General features: G+C 50.9%; 1 protein-coding gene across 1 annotated transcript in view; it reads left to right on the forward strand.

The window, feature by feature from the left end:
- Window positions 1–22,410, forward strand: part of SCNN1A (sodium channel epithelial 1 subunit alpha) — a gene marked incomplete in the record, with an annotated part of 208,237 nt that overhangs the window by 22,680 nt on the left and 163,147 nt on the right. The window contains 1 exon segment of the mRNA XM_073595368.1: window positions 19,230–19,541. Within this exon segment, the coding sequence (XP_073451469.1) occupies window positions 19,230–19,541 (312 nt within the window).

The following is a 22,410-nucleotide window of genomic DNA, read 5'->3' on the forward strand; positions in this document are numbered from 1 at the left end:
GCAAATTTACCTGCCAAGTGATAATTGCCTTGGCCGATTGATAGGTCAATTGATGACACCCTAATTCTGGAGTTGTTGCACTTCTCTCTTCTGTCGTTAGATGGCCGGGTATCTGGTAGCATTAGATAGGACAAGGTCAATGCAAGGACAGATTAGGAATGGATGGGGTGTCTCAGCCAATGGGCAGGGATTTTCTTGGGTCCCTTGGCCTGCTGGGAGAACCTATATATTTGGGTGGAGTCAGGTGACCGGGGTTTCTGTGCCACCTGGACAGCTGTCTGGGTGGACGTGTGTCGTATGCCCAGGGCTGCTAGGCCAGAGCCTGAGGCCTATCCTGGGGACATCTGGCTGCCAGGCTGTCTGAGGGCCTATCTAGAAGTAAGAAGGGTTGGGAATGCGGCTTGCAGTCCAACCAGAAGTGACGGTTCTGCCGGCCGGAGAACCTGTGGTGGTCGGAGGTAGAGGGGAAGCTGTCACCATGAAGAGGCCAACCACCTTATTACCAGGGACCTCAGTGAGTAACTGAGGCAAGTACTGGAGCAGCATTCTCACCAACCGGGGACGGTGGAGAATCAGGAAACTTCAGGAGGTGTCAAGCCAGAGACCCAACCAGCGGAGGTGACGCTTGCAGAGCAGCCTTGTGTGCCAAGCCAGGGACCGAGCAGGCCAGTGGGGTGATGCTTCAGGAGTATCTGTGAGTGCCAATCTAGGGACCCAGCAGGGAAGCGGGGGTGACACTTGAGGAAGATACTGAGAGTGAAGGTTGGAAGAGCTCAGGGGATCCGGTGGCGAGTGGATCAGCAAGTCTAGTGAGAGAGACGGGGAGCTCAGCTGAGTGAAGATCTAAAGAGGAGATTGTGGAGGAAGAGAGAGTTCATTACCAATTTTGTTAGAAACTGTTCAAGATTGTTGCCATAGGAGATAGCGTGTCTGCACATGTGGTGTCCGGCTGGGCACCTTTCCCTGCATGGCTGTCTATCTATAGAAGTCTCGGAGTCTGCTAACTAACATTGCAACCACTAAAGGGTGTCCTGGCCCTAACCCTCTCTCCCAAAGCTCTGGTAGGAGAAAATAAATCTCTGTGCATTCAAGAAGTGTCTGGCGCCCACTGATCTACCTTGCATCACACTCACTATACCTTGTATTCCTGACTTTGGAGGTCACCATTAGGCTATGAGAGGCCTGGGACTTAATAAAGGGGCGGCTGTCCCATGCATACTCTCCTCCTGGCTTCCAAGACCCTCTCACAGATCCCCTTACTGGAGCCCCTCCTTCTACAGCCTTCCCCACCAATCATATAAGTACTATATTGAATAATGCTTCCACCAACCAGAAGCCCCTTCCCCTCAATCCAACCCCCTCTTTTCCCTGTCACGTCGGCCCCGCGTTCTCCTTTCTACTATCTTTACTTTTCTTTTTGATTCCTTTCTAATCCTGCCAGTAACACACTTCCTGTCCCGGGTGACAACTCTCTCTCCTGTACTCTATGTAGAACAACGTAGTCACCCATAGAAAGGGGCGTGGCCAGTCAGTGGAGAGGGCGGTGTTAGGCAGAAGAGTAGATTTCGATCACTAAATGACAGATCGCAGTCGTCAGATCAAGTCAAATGGGCGGATTTACTAAAGACAAATAGACCATGCGATGTAAGGACAGTCGCTCCAGAGCTTAATAAATGAGCAAAGAATAGCCAATCACATGCAAGGAAAGCATTTGTGCTTGCACGTGATTGGATGATGGAAGTCAGCAGAGCTTCCCCTCATTTACTAAGCTCTGGAGCAATGGCACTTGCAGAGTGCTCAGTCTATTTTCTTTTAGTAAATCCCCCCCAATGTCTCATCCAGACCACCGTGATCCCGAAGGAGCCGTTCTGCCCACAGACATCACCGCTGCCACTGTCATCCTCACAGAGCCGATAGCGGGAGGCAGGACAGCCCTGGACAAAGCTCGAGTTCACAAGCAGGTGATTGGTTGCTAGGACACAGAGCGGTCATAGCAACCAATCACTGGCTTGCAGCTCCCAACCTCTGTCCAGATCTGCTGTGCCTCCTGCCCTCTGCCCTGTCTGTGTAAGGTAGGACAGGAAGGGGGGCAATGTGAAGGTGAGCTAAGGACAGTAATATGGGGGGCCGAGGACAGTAATATGGAGGGCTGAGGACAGTAAAAAGGGGGGGCTGAGGACAGTAATATGGGGGGCTGAGGACAGTAATATGGGGGGCTGAGGATAGTAATGGGGGGCTGAGGACAGTAATGGGGGGCTGAGGACAGTAATATGGAGGGCTGAGGACAGTAATGGGGGGGCTGAGGACAGTAATGGGGGGCTGAGGACAGTAATGGGGGGCTGAGGACAGTAATGGGGGGGCTGAAGACAGTAATGAGGGCTGAGGACAGTAATGGGGGGGCTGAGGACAGTAATGGGGGGCTGAGGACAGTAATATGGAGGGCTGAGGACAGTAATGGGGGGCTGAGGACAGTAATGGGGGGCTGAGGACAGTAATATGGAGGGCTGAGGACAGTAATGGGGGGCTGAGGACAGTAATGGGGGGGCTGAGAAGAGTAACGAGGTGGCTGAAGAAGCCCCTGAAGTCATGTGACATAGATCTGAAAGTTGGAAGAGAACATCTAGAGGGTCCTTAGTGGACAGAGGACATGGAGGACCACATTTGGAGTTCTATACCACGAGTATAAAGAAGAGTCCTGCGATCACAGAGGTGATAGAACATTAATTACAGGTGACACAGAAGTTCACATTTTCACTAAGAGGTGACAGGAAATAATACAAGAGCCTGCGCATATTCATATGAACTTTTAAATATTGGCTTACTGAAGAAGCACAAAGGATTTCTTCATCCACATCTTGGCCCCCCGGATACATCACCGGCCTCAAAATACCAACCGAATTGTCCTCTCCGTTCCTCCCAAGACCTCCTCTCCTCCATCCCCCTCAGCTCCTCCCAAACTCACCTCCAGGACTTCTCCTGAGCCTCTCCCATCCTCTGGAATTCCCTACACCAATCTGTCAGATTGTCACCAAATCGATCTACTTTTAGGCGATCCCTGAAAACTTTTCTCTTCAGAGAAGCCTTCCCCTCCTCCACCTAACGACTCTACTTTTATTTTCTTCATCAGCCCATCCCCCACTGTTTTTTACACTTTTGTATCACTTGACCCTCCCTCTTAGATTGTAAGCTCTGAGGATCAGGGCCCTCTGATTCCTCCCGTATTGAATTGTATTGTAATGTATTGTCTGTCCCAACATTGTAAAGCGCTGAGCAAACTGTTGGCGCCACATAAATCCTATATAATAATAATAATAATAATAATCATCATCATCAAGTGGCACATTTAGGTTTATATCTTGTATTTTATATTTTATTGCTTTATTTGCACTCAGCTCCTCTCATTCCATGTCATGCACTTTATATCTGTAGGACGATTATTCGGTGTCTGCAGCCGATCATTGAATGTAGTCACATAATAGGAGTGATAGTGCAGGAGAACACTATATACTATATACTATATACTACACTATATACTATTCACCACATTGATTAGAATTGCCTCCATTGAAATCAATGTGTTTTTTTTACTTGTCATGTGACTCTAATGCCCCGTACACACGATCGGATTTTCTGACTGGAAATATTCGATCGGAGCCTGTTATCGGAAATTCCGACCGTGTGTACACAATTGTGACGCACAAAATTCCACGCATGCTCGGAATCAAGCAGAAGAGCCGCACTGGCTATTGAACTTCCTTTTTCTTGGCTCGTCGTACGTGTTGCACCGCGTTCTTGCCGATCGGAACTTCCGACAAGATTTGTATGACCGTGTGTATGCAAGTCAAGATTGAGCCAACATCCGTCGCAAATAAATACCAGGATTTTGTTGTCGGAATGTCCGATCAATGTCCGATCAATGTCCGATCAATGTCTGATCAATGTCCGATCGTGTGTACGAGGCACAAGAGTCACAAGTCACAGCGGTGTGAACCAGGCCTGAGGTTCTCTTTAGATAAAGATGTCACCGTTGCCCCGTTGTTGATGTTGAACCCGTGACACACTTATCTCCCCAGCTCTTCTCTCTGTGGTTTCCTCTTTCTTCATCTTATTGCATATTCTTAGTTTTTCTTAGTCAGCTTTTTTCCAAGAACTGACTTGTCTGCAATCTGAATGAGAATAATATGTGATATGATGGAGGAATCATCAGGCCCTGGTAGGGTTCACATCGACATGCATGGCTATGGGGGGACATTCTGGTCATCCCTCCACTTTCCGAGAGGAGAACGAGGGACACCTTCCAGCACGAAGAGGATATATACTGTATACTGTATGTACACCTATATATATACAATATTATTCTTATACTTCCAATTCTTCATACAGAACTTTGTTCTTTCATACATTCCTCCACTGTGGACAACCCGCCTACCAAAGTTCTCTTACACCTTCATGGATCTGGAAATATTGATGTTTTTTTCCATTTATTTTGTAGATCTGATGAAGGGGATGTTTGTGGACCCCAGAAATATGTTGGGTGCCTTTCTTGTTATTAGGGATGTTGGCTGCTCAGCCGCTCACTTCTCATGGATTTGGAAATCTATTTGTTTTTGGACCCTGGAGGCCATTGTTTGGCGCTCTTATTGGTTCACATTTATATGTGGGTGACCTTTATCGTCTTGGTGGGGGTCCCTGTTTTGTGGAGCCGATTTCCAGCTATTAAGGTCAACCAATGTTGATGATAGATTTGAGTCCAGGGCTTCCACCTCTTCAAGTGACTGTGGCTATCCCCGCGGCAAAGTCCGGGTGTGCGCTACATTCATTCACCGAGTGAACCGAGGAGAAATATTACAATGTATCCCAGCAATGTACCAAGGATGGTGGGTCTCTCTCCCCTTCCTCTCGTTCTCTGTGCCTGTGTGTGACCGTCCTTAGTAAATAACTCCATAAATGGCCAATAAACCTCCAGTCTGGATAAATGACCTGCAACATATTATTATGCTGATTGCCTTTATGGTCCTCCGGCTCCAGGAACCTGCCCAATGATACGACCTCAGAGCTGGAACCGGCTGGGAAAATAAGAGGACAATGGAGTTTTTGATTCTCGGAGAGATAAATGTAGAAGCATTTAATCTGGCGATTTGCTTCGGTGAACCTGCAAGTTTCTCCTCTACTCTCTAAAAGGCGGATTGGTGGCGGCTGAGAACAATGGCGTTGTTTTTAGCCTTCTATACGTTTGCCAAAGGTTAAAAGTGTATCTCAACCCAAGAAAAAATAATAAAATATTCTTAGTGTTTAGATGTGGTGGCTGCATTCATTTTTCTGTTATATTTACTTGGTGATCCTGCCAGTAACACATTTCCTGTTGTAGAGTGACAACGCTGACTGTACTGCATCTATGGCTAAGCAGCGTTGTCTCCCTAGGACAGGATTAGGGAGCACCTTCCCCATTCATCTCCATAACATAGGGGGCTGCATACCTGCTCATCCATCATTAATGCATCCAAATTTGTTGTGTGCGAATGGGGAAAAAACTGAAAGTTCTCCGGCGGCTGAATGTGGGAAATACAAGATTGTGGTCACTAGACGGCTATAATGTGGTGTTTTCCCCATTTGTACATTCGGTCTGCAGCTATCTGGGGAAGATCTGAGAACTGAGCATGTGCAGAGCTGCCAACACTGCCCTGCAAAATATCCAAATGCATTGGGGACATGGACAGAAGGGGGAGATAGAGAGCAGCGGGATCAACCAGGATTATTGCAGAATACAGAAGCGGAATGTCATAGTGATTAGTGAGGATGACCAGCATGGAATACTATTGATCGTTTTTTAATTGTTTTTATGACACTTTGGGTTGATGGGCTTTTTGTTCACTTCATTTATTTGAATGGGTACACAAAACTGTTCAAAGGCAAATCATCAGGAGGTCAGCTGCAGGTAAAATGCACCTTCCATTGGATTCTGAAGGATCTGGTGTTTATCAATGTCCATTGCAGAATTACAACCAATTAAGTTGCAAAGTTTACTAAAGGAAAAGAGAATAAAAGGGGTTTCATGAATGTTCTTCTATCATCTGTGACAACATTGTCCATTACCTTCACAATTAACCCTTCACACAACCTCAGGAGGTGGAGAACATCTCATTGTATGTCAGAAGACAAAGACCTCCATTCTTATGCCGGGTGTCATGTCCATCTTCTGTATATTGCAACTGTGGCAGCAGACATTTACATTCGTTTTTTTTTTTTGGAAGGACCTTATGCCGTCTTGTGATGATAAGGATTCTTTAGATCGGCCTTTCTCAACCTTTTCAACACAGAGGAACCCTTGAAATAACTTTCTGCTCTCAGGGAACCTGAGCTAATAATGACTTTTACTACATCTCATGACACATTAGTGTGATGGTCTTTGGGAAGAATTCTCACAGATAGCTAAAAAGATGAATGATATCAGTGGGAACTCATCTGAGAGGAAGAAATTGCTCAAGGAACCCCTACAACCTCTGGAGGAACCCTAGGGGTCCATAGAACCCTGGACTAGATGAAATGTGATGAAGAAGACAACTATGAGGGTTACCACCAGAAATAACATCATGAACACCAATCCATTTGCCATATTTATGTACCGTAATTAGTTTGCACCTTGAAAATGATATGGTTGAAATGTTTTTGGAAACTTTTTAAATATTTATTGTCTTATCTTGTGTGGTGACAGAATAATAGCAGATCTGTGAAGCTGGGAGAATTCCCCCCATAGATGGTTGTCCCCAGAATGGGTGGAAGATTTCCCTCACCGCCTGTCATAGGGAAAACTCTACAATTTTGGATGTTTTATAATTTTCTTTCTCTGCATCAATTCACCAATACAGATAGCGAGGTGAATCTCCTCAATGGAGACCATAATAGAGGGTCTAACCCTTCCTTACTCTATCCAGAATGAAAGGGCTTTGCCTAGAAATACAATTAAACAATATAGAGATGTAGTACCCAATGAATACCATTTTCATGTGACCATGAATGAGGGTAAGGTGATACAATGAGGAAAAGTGAGCGGCACATATAATCCATGTGTCAATATTCTTATTGCTTCACTGTGGGAATAGTCAACACGGGACTGCAGGCAATCATCCACTTTGTAATCCAACCTGGCACAATGTCTATCAAAGTTCATTGACAAGTTAGGCTCCATCAAGCCTGTAATTGCAGCCCATGGTAGTTGCTATGTATTCTTGCTTCTAAACACAGCTATCATATGGCCAGGTGAGAATTCTGACATTGGTATGACAGAAGATGAGGATATTGAATTGTAGATTCTCTTTTTGTCAAGCTATGGAAGCCAAAACTCTATAAGCATAATGTCAAACCCTTGTAGAAAGCCATATTATATATGGATCATCTCTGGGTGGATCTTCTGTCTTTGGAGGGTTTATGAGAAGTTGGTGGGGCATCATTATCTAGAGTCAGCCTGGAGTAGTGAATAGAGGAAGAACTGAGTAGGGTGGGGACTTCCCTAATAATCAGGTGATCTGGAAATGTCGGTGGAGCTGTTTGGAAAGAGACATCAGCAGGTTGGGAGGAGAGGCCATTGCTGGATTGTGGCCTGCTGGGGTGAGATAAACCTTCTGAGGTCTAGAGCTTCTATATAGAGCTGTGAATGGTGAACATAAACCTGTTCGCTACGAAACTGAACTTTACCAGTGTGTGCAACTCTACAAGACAAGCCTGTCGGTCTTCTGTTTGATTTGCCTTTTTGCTGAACAAAGCTACGTTTACTTTACTGGACTTGTCTCTGATCCGGCCGTTCACCCCTCTGGTCCGACTCTTCACCCCTCTGGTCAGGCTCTTCACCCCTCTGATCCGGCTCTTCACCCCTCAGGTCCGGCTCTTCACCCCTCTGATCCGGCTCTTCACCCCTCAGGTCCGGCTCTTCACCCCTCTGGTCAGGCTCTTCACCCCTCTGATCCGGCTCTTCACCCCTCTGATCCGGCTCTTCACCCCTCAGGTCCGGCTCTTCACCCCTCTGGTCCGGCTCTTCACCCCTCAGGTCCGGCTCTTCACCCCTCTGGTCCGGCTCTTCACCCCTCTGATCCGATTCTTCACCCCTCTGATCCGATTCTTCACCCCTCTGGTCCGGCTCTTCACCCCTCTGGTCCGGCTCTTCACCCCTCTGGTCCGGCTCTTCACCCCTCTGGTCCGGCTCTTCACCCCTCTGATCCGGCTCTTCACCCCTCTGATCCCTTACAGTTGGTGGAGGAACGCATTCGGCAGTTTGAGGGGTACAGTCCAATCCCATGTCTTGGGTTAAACCTGCAAAGGCGGTGAAATCTTCTGAACAAACCATGGAGGACCTGGTCAGTCACCTGATACTGGCTAATGGGCAGGTCCTGGCACAGTCAGTCGCTGCACAACAAGAGACCAACCCCTTAAGCGGAGGTCCACCCTAAAAAAAAATTACACAAAAATGCTCCTAAAAATATGAAAAAAAAAAATTTTTTTACTTACCAGAAATGGCTGTTGCTAGGCAGATCGCCCTAATCTGCCACTTCCTACTCCGGTGATCTTCATTCTTCTCCTCCTCATGTTGTCTTCTGGGGAATGGGGCGCGGTGTCTTCTGAGAACTGTGTGTGTGTCTCACAACACAGCCAGCCATTCACAAAGCACCACGCAACTCGCGCATGCGCAGTAGGAAACGGGCAGTGAAGCCGCAAGGCTCCACTGCCTGTTTCCCTTAGTACGAATGGCGGATTGGCCTCGGGTGGCTGACATTGCGGGTACCCAGGACAGATAAGTGTCCTTATTAAAAGTCAGCAGCTACAGTGTTTGCAGCTGCTGACTTTTATTTAATTTTTTTTCAGCTGGCCCTCCGCTTTACCGGTGGAACAGATATCGGACTTACAAGAGGTAGTAACCCAGCAGGCTGAAGTGGTGAGAGGTGGCCCCATTGATGAGGGTAACTCTGCAGACTCTGCAAAAGATGGCGGCCACAGAAAATGTACTGAGCGATGTTTGAGTGGGTTGTATAAAGGGAAGGTCTACCTGAGAACGACGGGGCGGATGTTCTGACTGCAAATCCCCAACAGGCATTCTGTGACTTGGCCCCGGAGTCGGCACGGGACTACAAACTGCTGAAATACCGGCCAGGCTGGGAGTGATTGTGGCCACACAAGCCGTGTTCATGACTGGAACTTTGACAGATCTAAGCCTGCCCATGCACAGCTCTATCACCTATTGCATATGCTCCAGGATTGGAGGAAACCGGAGGAGAAGACCACCACTCAGATTGTGGAGCGAGTTGCAATGCATGCGTGGTCTCAGGAGTTGCACCGATGGGTGGCTTCAGTTGGAGCCGCAGTCCCTGGATGAGATGGCTGCTGCTGTGCGGAAAGTGTCCAGGAGAGCACCCCGATTACCAGAGAGCTGGTCCTCTCCAGGGAAGTGTCTGCTCAGGTGCCTGACACTCCCACCAGGAGCCCCTCGATTACCAGAGAGCTGGTCCTCTCCAGGGAAGTGTCTGCTCAGGTGCCTGACACTCCCACCAGGAGCCCCTCGATTACCAGAGAGCTGGTCCTCTCCAGGGAAGTGTCTGCTCAGGTGCCTGACACTCCCACCAGGAGCCCCTCGATTACCAGAGAGCTGGTCCTCTCCAGGGAAGTGTCTGCTCAGGTGCCTGACACTCCCACCAGGAGCCAATCGATTACCAGAGAGCTGGTCCTTTCCAGGGAAGTGTCTGCTCAGGTGCCTGACACTCCCACCAGGAGCCCCTCGATTACCAGAGAGCTGGTCCTCTCCAGGGAAGTGTCTGCTCAGGTGCCTGACACTCCCACTAGGAGCACCCCGATTACCAGAGAGCTGGTCCTCTCCAGGGAAGTGTCTGCTCAGGTGCCTGACACTCCCACCAGGAGCCCCTCGATTACCAGAGAGCTGGTCCTCTCCAGGGAAGTGTCTGCTCAGGTGCCTGACACTCCCACCAGGAGCCCCTCGATTACCAGAGAGCTGGTCCTCTCCAGGGAAGTGTCTGCTCAGGTGCCTGACACTCCCACCAGGAGCACCCCGATTACCAGAGAGCTGGTCCCCTCCAGGGAAGTGTCTGCTCAGGTGCCTGACACTCCCACCAGGAGCCCCTCGATTACCAGAGAGCTGGTCCTCTCCAGGGAAGTGTCTGCTCAGGTGCCTGACACTCCCACCAGGAGCCCCTCGATTACCAGAGAGCTGGTCCTCTCCAGGGAAGTGTCTGCTCAGGTGCCTGACACTCCCACCAGGAGCCCCTCGATTACCAGAGAGCTGGTCCTCTCCAGGGAAGTGTCTGCTCAGGTGCCTGACACTCCCACCAGGAGCCCCTCGATTACCAGAGAGCTGGTCCTCTCCAGGGAAGTGTCTGCTCAGGTGCCTGACACTCCCACCAGGAGCCCCTCGATTACCAGAGAGCTGGTCCTCTCCAGGGAAGTGTCTGCTCAGGTGCCTGACACTCCCACCAGGAGCCCTTCGATTACCAGAGAGCTGGTCCTCTCCAGGGAAGTGTCTGCTCAGGTGCCTGACACTCCCACCAGGAGCCCCTCGATTACCAGAGAGCTGGTCCTCTCCAGGGAAGTGTCTGCTCAGGTGCCTGACACTCCCACCAGGAGCCCCTCGATTACCAGAGAGCTGGTCCTCTCCAGGGAAGTGTCTGCTCAGGTGCCTGACACTCCCACCAGGAGCCCCTCGATTACCAGAGAGCTGGTCCTCTCCAGGGAAGTGTCTGCTCAGGTGCCTGACACTCCCACCAGGAGCCCCTCGATTACCAGAGAGCTGGTCCTCTCCAGGGAAGTGTCTGCTCAGGTGCCTGACACTCCCACCAGGAGCCCCTCGATTACCAGAGAGCTGGTCCTCTCCAGGGAAGTGTCTGCTCAGGTGCCTGACACTCCCACCAGGAGCCCCTCGATTACCAGAGAGCTGGTCCTCTCCAGGGAAGTGTCTGCTCAGGTGCCTGACACTCCCACTAGGAGCACCCCGATTACCAGAGAGCTGGTCCTCTCCAGGGAAGTGTCTGCTCAGGTGCCTGACACTCCCACCAGGAGCCCCTCGATTACCAGAGAGCTGGTCCCCTCCAGGGAAGTGTCTGCTCAGGTGCCTGACACTCCCACCAGGAGCACCCCGATTACCAGAGAGCTGGTCCCCTCCAGGGAAGTGTCTGCTCAGGTGCCTGACACTCCCACCAGGAGCCCCTCGATTACCAGAGAGCTGGTCCTCTCCAGGGAAGTGTCTGCTCAGGTGCCTGACACTCACACCAGGAGCCCCTCGATTACCAGAGAGCTGATCCCCTCCAGGGAAGTATCTGCTCAGGTGCCTGACACTCCCACCAGGAGCACCCCGATTACCAGAGAGCTGGTCCTCTCCAGGGAAGTGTCTGCTCAGGTGCCTGACACTCCCACCAGGAGCCCCTCGATGTCAAACCCTCCTGAGAGCCGGTGTTCTGCCGAGAAAGTTCCGCTCAGCGGATAAGTTCCCCCCTCTACTGCGCAGGTGCAGTAGGATCCAGCGGAAATAGCCGAAGCGGAATAGCTGAAAATCAGCTGTACACGGCGCCTGTAAGAGGGCCCCTCGCTTCGTTCGCCACACTTCGGGCACGGCTTCGCTTCTCTTGGCTCTTTTAGATTCCCCCTCTAGGTCCACTTGGATGGTGGGGAAGGAACCTGGACCCAGAGCGCAGGCGCCGTGTACAGCTGATTGAAGCGTTTGAGCTTCGGCTATCTCCGGCGGCTGACAGTAGTTTGTACTGCGCAGTACAGGGGGGAACTTATCCGCCGAGGGAACTTTCTCGGCAAGACACCGGCAGAGAGAACTGCCAAGAACTGGGTCATATGGTGGCCCAGTGTCCAAGGCGAGAGGAGCCAATGGAATGTGACATGGATCGACGTGACTCTGTCTGCCTGTGTGGCTGATGCCAAAAATAATGGAAACCCACTTGGGAGTGTGGTGCGGGTTAGTGGACAAGAGGTAGTAGCACTTCTTGAGAGTCCGGGAGTGGGGTTACCCTGCTCCGATCGGACAGGTTGTGTGGAAAACTGATAGCGGGGAAAAAGATTGGGGTGGTCTCGATACATGGCGTGTCAAGGACTATCCAGTGGCCGTGTAACCCTGTCCACAACATCAGGAACTACTACAGTGAGAGTTGGGGTGATTCCGGGGATACCTCATGACTTGCCAATTGGGCGAGACTTATGTGAAGAGAAGTTCAAAGGTTCAAGGCCCTCCCCCAAAAAGGAAAAAACCCCCATGTGAAGTGATTAAAACTGTGTTGCAGGATGTGAACAGTAATGAAATACTCCATCCCTACTACACTGCTACTCCATCCCTACTACACTGCTACTACTCCCCTACTACACTATTACTAGACCCCTACTACACTGCTACTACACCCCTACTACACTGCTACTCCATCCCTACTACACTGCTACTACTCCCCTACTACACTATTACTAGACCCCTACTACACTGCTACTACACCCCTACTACACTGCTACTCCATCTCTACTACACTTCGACTCCATCCCTACTACACTGCTACTACTCCCCTACTACACTATTACTAGACCCCTACTACACTGCTACTACACCCCTACTACACTGCTACTACTCCCCTACTACACTATTACTAGACCCCTACTAAACCACTACTGCACTGCTACTATACCCCTACTACACTGCTACTCTATCCCTACTTCACCCCTACTACACTGGTACTACTCCCCTACTACACTGCTACTCCATCCCTACTACACTGCTACTACTCCCCTACTACACTATTACTACACCCCTACTACTGCACCGCTGCTACACTGCTACTCCATCCCTACTACACCCCTGCTACTACACCACTATTCCATCCCTACTACACCCCTACTACATTGCTACTCCATCCCTACTACACTATTACTACACCCCTGCTACACCCCTACTACACTGCTACTCCATCCTTACTACACTGCTACTACATCGCTACTACACTGATCTTTATTAGCTTCTGGGTCCAATGCTGAGTGTCTGTCCTGCATTGTGAACACAGGAAGTCGGTCGCTGGATTCGAGTGCCATTCAGAGAATACTTTACATTTTCTCAAAGCATGCAAATCTGTCTCTGATTGGATGAGGTGGAGAGTGTGATGACACCGGCTGGCCCCTCCTCCTCATTCAATCAGAGAAAGATTTGCATGCTTTGAGAAAATGTAAAGTATTCTCTGAGTGCCAATCAGCCGACTTCGTGTGTCCAGAAAGATCAGCACAGGACCCAGAAGCTGGTGAAGATCACTGGAGTAGCAGTGTAGTAGTCACATAGTAGCAGTGTAGTAGTCACATAGTAGCAGTGTAGTAGGGGTGTAGTATTGGTGCCTATTCAGTGATTTCCAGCTTCCATAGGATCTCCCAGGTCTGGTATATACAGAGTCACTGTATTCGGATGTCCCTCCTGCCTGGACACGCCCGGACACACCCGGATACTCTCCTCATCCCTAATTAGAGGCGATTATCTCTATAAATATCCGGATAATCGCTCCAATCACAATTATTAGGAATAGTTGGACGTCTTCCTGAGATGATTCACCTTTTATTTCTACAGATTTCTGTAACAAAGAATATAAATCGTTGTTTGCGGCTCGACGACATTCCGAATCGCATGACGAGATCCGAGAAGAAATCACATGAAAGTCTTCGGGGGATTATAAGATAATAAACATCTTCTACTTCCCGGCTCTGTGATGGAATTGCACCGAGCGGCCCCCATCCCCCTCTTCTTAGGTCCCCCCTCCCCCTCTTCTCAGGTCCCCCTCCTCCCCTTCTCGGGTCCCCCGTCCCCCATCCCCCTCTTCTCGGGTCCCCCATCCCCCTCTTTCTCGGGTCCCCCATCCCCCTCTTTCTCGGGTCCCCCTCTTCCTCTTCTCGGGTCCCCCTCTTCCTCTTCTCGGGTCCCCCTCCCCCTCTTCTCGGGTCCCCCTCTTCTCGGGTCCCACATCCCCCTCTTCTCGGGTCCCACATCCCCCTCTTCTCGGGTCCCCCTCCTCCTCTTCTCGGGTCCCCCGTCCCCATCACCCTCCCCCTCTTCTCGGGTCCCCCATCCCCCACTTTCTCGGGTCCCCAATCCCCCCCTTTCTCGGGTCCCTCTCCTCCTGTTCTCGGGTCCCCCGTCCCCCTCTTCTCGGGTCCCCCGTCCCCCTCTTCTCGGTCCCCCGTCCCCCTCTTCTCGGGTCCCCCTCCTCCTCTTCTCGGGTCCCCAGTCCCCCTCTTCCCGGGTCCCCCTCCCCCTCTTCCCGGGTCCCCCTCCCCCTCTTCTCGGGTCCCCCTCCCCCCTCTTCTTGGGTTCCCCATCCCCCTCTTCTCGGGTCCCCCGTCCCCATCCCCATCCCCCTCTTCTCGGGTCCCCAATCCCCCTCTTTCTCGGGTCCCCAATCCCCCTCTTTCTCGGGTCCCCAATCCACCTCTTTCTCGGGTCCCCCGTCCCCCTCTTCTCAGGTCCCCCATCCCCCTCTTTCTCGGGTCCCCCATCCCCCTCTTTCTCGGGTCCCCCTCTTCCTCTTCTCGGGTCCCCCTCCCCCTCTTCTCGGGTCCCCTGTCCCCCTCTTTCTCGGGTCCCCAGTCCCCCTCTTTCTCGGGTCCCCAGTCCCCCTCTTTCTCGGGTCCCCCGTCCCCCTCTTCTCGGGTCCCTCTCCTCCTGTTCTCGGGTTCCCCGTTCCCCCCCTCTCGGGTCCCCCGTCCCCCTCTTCTCGGGTCCCCCTCCTCCTCTTCTCGGGTCCCCAGTCCCCCTCTTCCCGGGTCCCCGTCGCCCTCTTCTCGGGTCCCCCATCCCCCTCTTTCTCGGGTCCCCCATCCCCCTCTTTCTTGGGTCCCCAGTCCCCCTCTTTCTCGGGTCCCCCGTCCCCCTCTTCTCGGGTCCCTCTCCTCCTCCTGTTCTCAGGTTCCCCGTCCCCCTCTTCTCGGGTCCCCCGTCCCCCTCTTCTCGGGTCCCCCGTCCCCCTCTTCTCGGGTCACCGTCCCCCGCTTCTCGGGTCCCCAGTCCCCCTCTTCTCGGGTCCACCTCCTCCTCCTCTTCTCAGGTCCCCCTCCTCCTCTTCTCGGGTCCCCCATCCCCCTCTTCTTGGGTCCCCCCTCCCCCTCTTCTCAGGTCCCCCCTCCTGCTTTTCTTGGGTCCCCCGTCCCCCTCTTCTCGGGTCCCCAATCCCCCTCTTTCTCGGGTCCCCCGTCCCCCTCTTCTCGGGTCCCCCTCTTCTCGGGTCCCCAATCCCCCTCTTTCTCGGGTCCCCGTCCCCCTCTTCTCGGGTCCCCCTACTCCTCTTCTCGGGTCCCCAGTCCCCCTCTTCTTGGGTCCCCCCTCCCCCTCTTCTCAGGTCCCCCCTCCTGCTCTTCTTGGGTCCCCCGTCCCCATCCCCCTCCCCCTCTTCTCGGGTCCCCAATCCCCCTCTTTCTCGGGTCCCCCGTCCCCCTCTTCTCGGGTCCCCCTCCTCCTCTTCTCGGGTCCCCCTCTTCTCGGGTCCCCAATCCCCCTCTTTCTCGGGTCCCCCGTCCCCCTCTTCTCGGGTCTCCCTACTCCTCTTCTCGGGTCCCCCTACTCCTCTTCTCGGGTCCCCCGTCCCCCACTTTCTCGGGTCCCCCTCCTCCTCTTCTCGGGTCCCCCGTCCCCCTGTTTCTCGGGTCCCCCGTCCCCCTCTTTCTCGGGTCCCCCTCCTCCTCTTCTCGGGTCTCCCGTCCCCCTCTTCTCGGGTCCCCCGTCCCCCTCTTCTCGGGTCCCCCATCCCCCTCTTTTCGGGTCCCCCTAGGGTCACCACCTCACCCCTCTAAACCTGAACACTCGGGTTCTGTGGCTGAATAAGGTGATAATGAAACTCACTTGGTGCCTCATCTGCATTCAATCAGCCTCAGAACCCGAATAATTCATATGTGTCCCGGATTAAAGGGATGAGGTGACAACTCTACGAGCGCCCCCCTCCCCCCCCCGCGGGCCCCTCCTGGCCCCTCCCCCCTGCTGAGTGCCCCCAGAGCAACTCACCTGAGAAGAGACAGCCAGATCGCTGTTCAGTGTTCTGTGTATTTGTAAACACAGAACTCTGTGCTGTGATTGGCCACAGTCAGTCAGCAGGTATACAGCCAAAATCATTGGACTCGTACTGTGTCCAATCACAGCACAGATCAGCGGGGGGCACGCACATCCACGCCCAAAAGCCAGGAAGTGGATCGGGACATACAGGGACATCGCCGTGCCTGGCCTCCCCCCCCCATCCCCCCAAACACAACAAACACCCCCATATCCTCTCATAGGGAAACGTGCACAGCTGTGTGCTGGAGGGGGAGGGGCCTCTTCCAGGGTTGCCTGATAGATATGCAGAGAGCACACAGGATCCACACTATGGAAGGATTTACTTTGTTCGTTTTTCATTTCTTGGGTTTACAACCACTAATAGAATCTTGGGAATTATATCTTCCAAAATGACCCCCACAATGTCCTATGACCCCCCACAATGTCCTATGACCCCCCACAATGTCCTATGACCCCCACAATGTCCTATGACCCTCTACAATGTCCTATGACCCCCACAATGTCCTATGACCCCCCACAATGTCCTATGACCCCCCACAATGTCCTATGACCCCCCACAATGTCCTATGACCCCCACAATGTCCTATGACCCCCACAATGTCCTATGACCCTCTACAATGTCCTATGACCCCCACAATGTCCTATGACCATCTACAATGTCCTATGACCCCCCACAATGTCCTATGACCCCCCACAATGTCCTATGACCCCTTACAATGTCCTGTGACCCTCTACAATGTCCTGTGACCCTCTACAATGTCCTGTGACCCCCCACAATGTCCTATGACCCCCACAATGTCCTATACCCCCCACAATGTCCTATGACCCCCACAATGTCCTATGACCCTCTACAATGTCCTATGACCCCCACAATGTCCTGTGACCCCCCACAATGTCCTATGACCCCCCCACAATGTCCTATGACCCTCTACAATGTCCTATGACCCCCACAATGTCCTATGACCCTCTACAATGTCCTATGACCCCCCACAATGTCCTATGACCCCCCACAATGTCCTATGACCCCCTACAATGTCCTATGACCCCCTCATCATCCTATGACCCCCTACAATGTCCTATGACCCCCTACAATGTCCTATGACCTTCTACAATGTCCTATGACCCCCACAATGTCCTATGACCCCCACTTCTTAGAGGTGGCACCTCCAAAATACCTGATGGCATAATTTTGATAATTTTCACTGTGTCCTATGATCCCCAATACCCCCATCTCATATCTAGGGTTACCAGTCCGCCTCCTTCCACCCTCGGAACTTTCCTGCTGAAACCAAATGTGATTGGTGACTACATCAGCATACCACGGAACCTTCAAAAATCTGTATTCCTGATATTGGAGGGGGGGGGGGTGGTCAGGTGTGGCCAAATTACACTGAAAATGTGTAGGAAGTTACCTATTCCTTGGAGGTCCTCTTCCTCGGAGGTCCTCTTCCTCGGAGGTCCTCTTCCTCGGAGGTCCTCTACCTCGGAGGTTCTCTTCCTCGGAGGTTCTCTTCCTCGGAGGTTCTCTTCCTCGGAGGTCCTCGGAGGTCCCCTTCCTCGGAGGTCCCCTTCCTCGCAGGTCCTCTTCCTCGGAGGTTCTCTTCCTCGGAGGTCCTCTTCTTTGGAGGTTCTCTTCCTCGCAGGTCCTCTTCCTCGGAGGTCCTCTTCCTCGGAGGTCCTCTTCCTCGGAGGTCCTCTTCCTCGGAGGTCCTCTTCCTCGGAGGTTCTCTTCCTCGCAGGTCCTCTTCCTCGGAGGTTCTCTTCCCCGGAAGTTCTGTGTCTCTCGGCTCCTTCCAAATCCCTAGATTTCTTTCTTATGCTTCTGTGATCCAACTTCCTGTTAGGGGTGGGGGGGGGGTACATTTGTTCTCTGTGTTCTCACTGTAAGTAGAAGTAGCCGCTCCTCTTTTGCTTTCATCCGAGATGGAGCGGGGACGATGCGATTTGTGGTGAGCATAGAGCAGCAACTAACATTCTCTACAAACAAATGGAAGTGAGGGGGAAAAGAAGAGGTGCTCATGAAGGATATCTACCCCAAGGAATACGTTGCAGCTTCCCAGTCCTTAGATGTGGTGGCTGCATTAGTTATTATTTTACAAGACAAGAGCCTTTTCAGCAAGGACAGAAAGTGACACTGTCAGAAATACAAAGTCTTCCATGATGGAAAGAAAAGCCGGTCACATGACTGACAAGTTGGTCACATGACTTCTCTTGCTTCCCAAAAAAGTTCCTTGAGTCCTAAAATAAGCTGTCAGAGTAGTAGTCTGACCACAATAAAGGTCCTACAGACCCCTTAGTCCCATTACAGTGATACACTCTGTGTAATGTACATTCTCCCTTCTATGTCTGTATGGGGGTAATGGCTCTGTAATTATTATAATAAAATAAAAAAAGTCCCTTTTTCCTATTGGATATCCAGCTGTAACATGACCCGGCTCTCTCCCAGCCTGTCTGCAGGGAAACATAAGTAGGAGGAGCTTCTAGTCCTCTACTGCCGGTCACATGTTCAGCCTTTGGAATACGGAGTAAAAATAAATAATATCAATAAACTGGTAAATCATCATACAAATATATATTTGAAATCAAATCGTTATTATTTTCTGCTAGTCACAGGCTGTGTCCCGCCCCCTCCATCCATTGTCTTAGAATAAGAGGGAGGTGAAGCCTCCAGTAATCTACATGTAATGTCCCGCCCCATTGTGTTTAGCTGGTAAGTGAGCATGGAGGAGGGGAGGGAGTGGCCTGTCATGTATACGCCCACATGTGTGACTCTATAGTCACATGGGCTACTCAGATGTGATAGGGAGGAAATGCTCAGCATAGGAACTCACTGAGAACTGAGCATGTGCAGAACTGTCATTACTGCAAAAACTGCACTGGGGACATGGACAGGAGGGGGAGATAGAGAGCAGCGGGATCAACCAGAAACAGAATGTCATAGTGATGACCAGCATGGAATACGCCATTTATTCATTGATTTCTATGACGGGTTTAGTGACACTTTAAGTTTACATTACCATAAATGTCACAATTTTCCTGCCTCTGTTGGCATGGCGATATAGAATGTTAAACTTAAAGTGAAGGACAGACCGGTACTGAGGTTTACCTTTTTTGAGAGAGATTGGTTCTTCCTTCAAAAGTCTTTAAGAAAATGTGTTTTTTGTGTCTCCAGGATGGCGGCGGAGGAGGTGAAGAGGGAGAAGGAAGGTCTCATCGAGTTCTATTCATCATATCGGGAACTCTTTGAGTTCTTTTGTAATAATACGACCATTCATGGAGCCATCCGGCTGGTATGTTCCCGAAACAACCGCATGAAAACTGCCTTTTGGTTGGTCCTGTTCCTGGTCACCTTCGGTCTGATGTACTGGCAGTTCGGCCTTCTCTTTGGACAATACTTTAGTTATCCGGTGAGCATTAATGTCAACGTTAACTCCGACCGACTGCTGTTCCCATCTGTGACCGTGTGCACCTTGAACCCGTACAGGTGAGGCTGGAGATGAACTTGTCCATTGAGGAGCCAATTGCCCCATTGGTTGTCTCCTTGAAAGGGCCAGTAATGTGCAACAGTTTTAGGCGTGAAGAAATGTTGTAAAAGTAAGAAATGCTTTTATTAAACATATATTTTAATTGTTTGTTTATTTTTAGCAATTTACAAAATGCAAAGTGAGCAAACGGAAGAAAAATCAAATAAATATTTGGGGTGCCCCCCTCCCCCTTTGCCTTCTAAATTGCACACAGTTGTTGAAGGAACTCGGCAGGTAGGTTGTTCTATGTAGATCTTGGAGAACTAAGCACAGATCTTCTGTGGATGTCGGCTGCCTCCAATCCTTCATCTCAGACAGACTCTGTGATGGGGAGATCAGGGCTCTGTGGGGACCAAACCATCACTTTCAGGACTCCTTCTTCTTCTTTATACTGAAGATAGTTCTTAATGACATTGGCTGGATGTTTGGAGGGGTTGTCCTGCTGCAGAATAAATTTGGGGCCAATCACATGCCTCCCTGATGGTATGGCATGATAGATACGTACAGTATATGTCTGCATATCTCAGCATTGAGGACACCATTGATTAGGCAACGCTGAGTAGCATAGACACAGTGATCAGCCAAGGAAACTTAATGCAGCAGATGAAAGGCACATCATGCTTACTTTCCTTCCACATCGTAAGACGACCAACAGTGTCATCAGCACAGAACTGGAGGAAACCAGTGGGACCCAAGTACTCCCATCTACTGTCCATAGAAGTCTGGAGGAAACCAGTGGGACCCAGGTACTCCCATCTACTGTCCATAGACGTCTGGAGGAAACCAGTGGGACCCAGGTACTCCCATCTACTGTCCGGAGAAGTCTGAAGGAAACCAATGGGACCCAGGTACTCCCATCTACTGTCCGGAGAAGTCTGGAGGAAACCAGTGGGACCCAGGTACTCCCATCTACTGTCCGGAGAAGTCTGGAGGAAACCAGTGGGACCCAGGTACTCCCATCTACTGTCCGGAGAAGTCTGGAGGAAACCAGTGGGACCCAGGTACTCCCATCTACTGTCCAGAGAAGTCTGGAGGAAACCAGTGGGACCCAAGTACTCCCATCTACTGTCCGGAGAAGTCTGGAGGAAACCAGTGGGACCCAGGTACTCCCATCTACTGTCCATAGAAGTCTGGAGGAAACCAGTGGGACCCAGGTACTCCCATCTACTGTCCAGAGAAGTCTGGAGGAAACCAGTGGGACCCAGGTACTCCCATCTACTGTCCAGAGAAGTCTGGAGGAAACCAGTGGGACCCAAGTACTCCCATCTACTGTCCGGAGAAGTCTGGAGGAAACCAGTGGGACCCAGGTACTCCCATCTACTGTCCGGAGAAGTCTGGAGGAAACCAGTGGGACCCAGGTACTTCCATCTACTGTCCAGAGAAGTCTGGAGGAAACCAGTGGGACCCAGGTACTCCCATCTACTGTCCAGAGAAGTCTGGAGGAAACCAGTGGGACCCAGGTACTCCCATCTACTGTCCAGAGAAGTCTGGAGGAAACCAGTGGGACCCAAGTACTCCCATCTACTGTCCGGAGAAGTCTGGAGGAAACCAGTGGGACCCAGGTACTCCCATCTACTGTCCGGAGAAGTCTGGAGGAAACCAGTGGGACCCAGGTACTTCCATCTACTGTCCAGAGAAGTCTGGAGGAAACCAGTGGGACCCAGGTACTTCCATCTACTGTGCAGAGAAGTCTGGAGGAAACCAGTGGGACCCAGGTACTCCTATCTACTGTCCAGAGGAGTCTGGCCAGTGGTCTTCATGGAAGAATTGCGGCCAAAAAGTCTCCGACGTCAAAACAAGGCTAAGCCACTCAGCTACGCAGGAAAACATAGGAACTGGGGGGCAGAAAATGGCAGCAGGTGATCTGGACTGAGGAGTCACAATGTGAAATATTTGGCTGTAGCAGGAGGCAGTTTGTCGGGAGAAAGGCTGGACAGCAGTACAATGAGTGTCTGCAGCCAACTGTGAAGCATGGTGGAGGTTCCTTGCAGGTTTGGGGCTTCATTTCTGCAAATGGAATTGGAGATTTGGTCAGGATCAATGGTGTCCTCAATCCAGGCAGATACTTCTCCATTATGCCATACCATCAGGGAGCCGTGTGATTGGCCCAAAATGTATTCTGCAGCAGGACAACCATGTCCAACATCCAACCAATGTCATTAAGTAATATCTGCAGTGTAAAGAAGAAGAAGTCCTGGAAGTGATGTTTTGGCCCCCACAGAGCCCTGATCTCTCCATCATGGAGTCTGGCTGGGATGAAGGATTGGAGTCGGCTGACATCCACAGAAGATCTGTGCTTAGTTCTCCAAGATGTACATAGAGCAACCTACCTGCCACAAAACAACCTACCTGCTACAGAATAACCTACCTGCCATAGAACAAAAAGGGAAAAACACATATGGGAGAGATGAAAGCTCTGCACACCCCGAAACAAGTAATCTATAAATGGAAAGGTTTCCCCATTGGGATTTGGACAGCAATATAAACATAATCAAAAATGTTGCAAATGATTCATGAGAAATTTTTAATCATAAGGGTTGCCAAATGTCCCAATATAATAGATATATACAGTACATGTAAAAATCTGGCCAGATAATAAAGTGCATAGTCCACACTATAGCATACAAGCAAGGTAAACAGAGTTGAGAAACAATGGTAACATAGCAAATACTATGAAGTGTTGAATCACCGACACGTTTCGACCATAAGGTGGTCATCTTCAGGGGGATCATTAGCTCTGTGAGACATATAAGTAATTTTCAGACTTTTAAAGCATATCAACTTTCATGGCAGTACAGACATATATGTAACAAATTGGTATATTTACCG

The sequence above is a fragment of the Aquarana catesbeiana genome, linkage group LG08 (assembly GCF_042186555.1).
Source record: "Aquarana catesbeiana isolate 2022-GZ linkage group LG08, ASM4218655v1, whole genome shotgun sequence".
Taxonomy (NCBI): domain Eukaryota; kingdom Metazoa; phylum Chordata; class Amphibia; order Anura; family Ranidae; genus Aquarana; species Aquarana catesbeiana.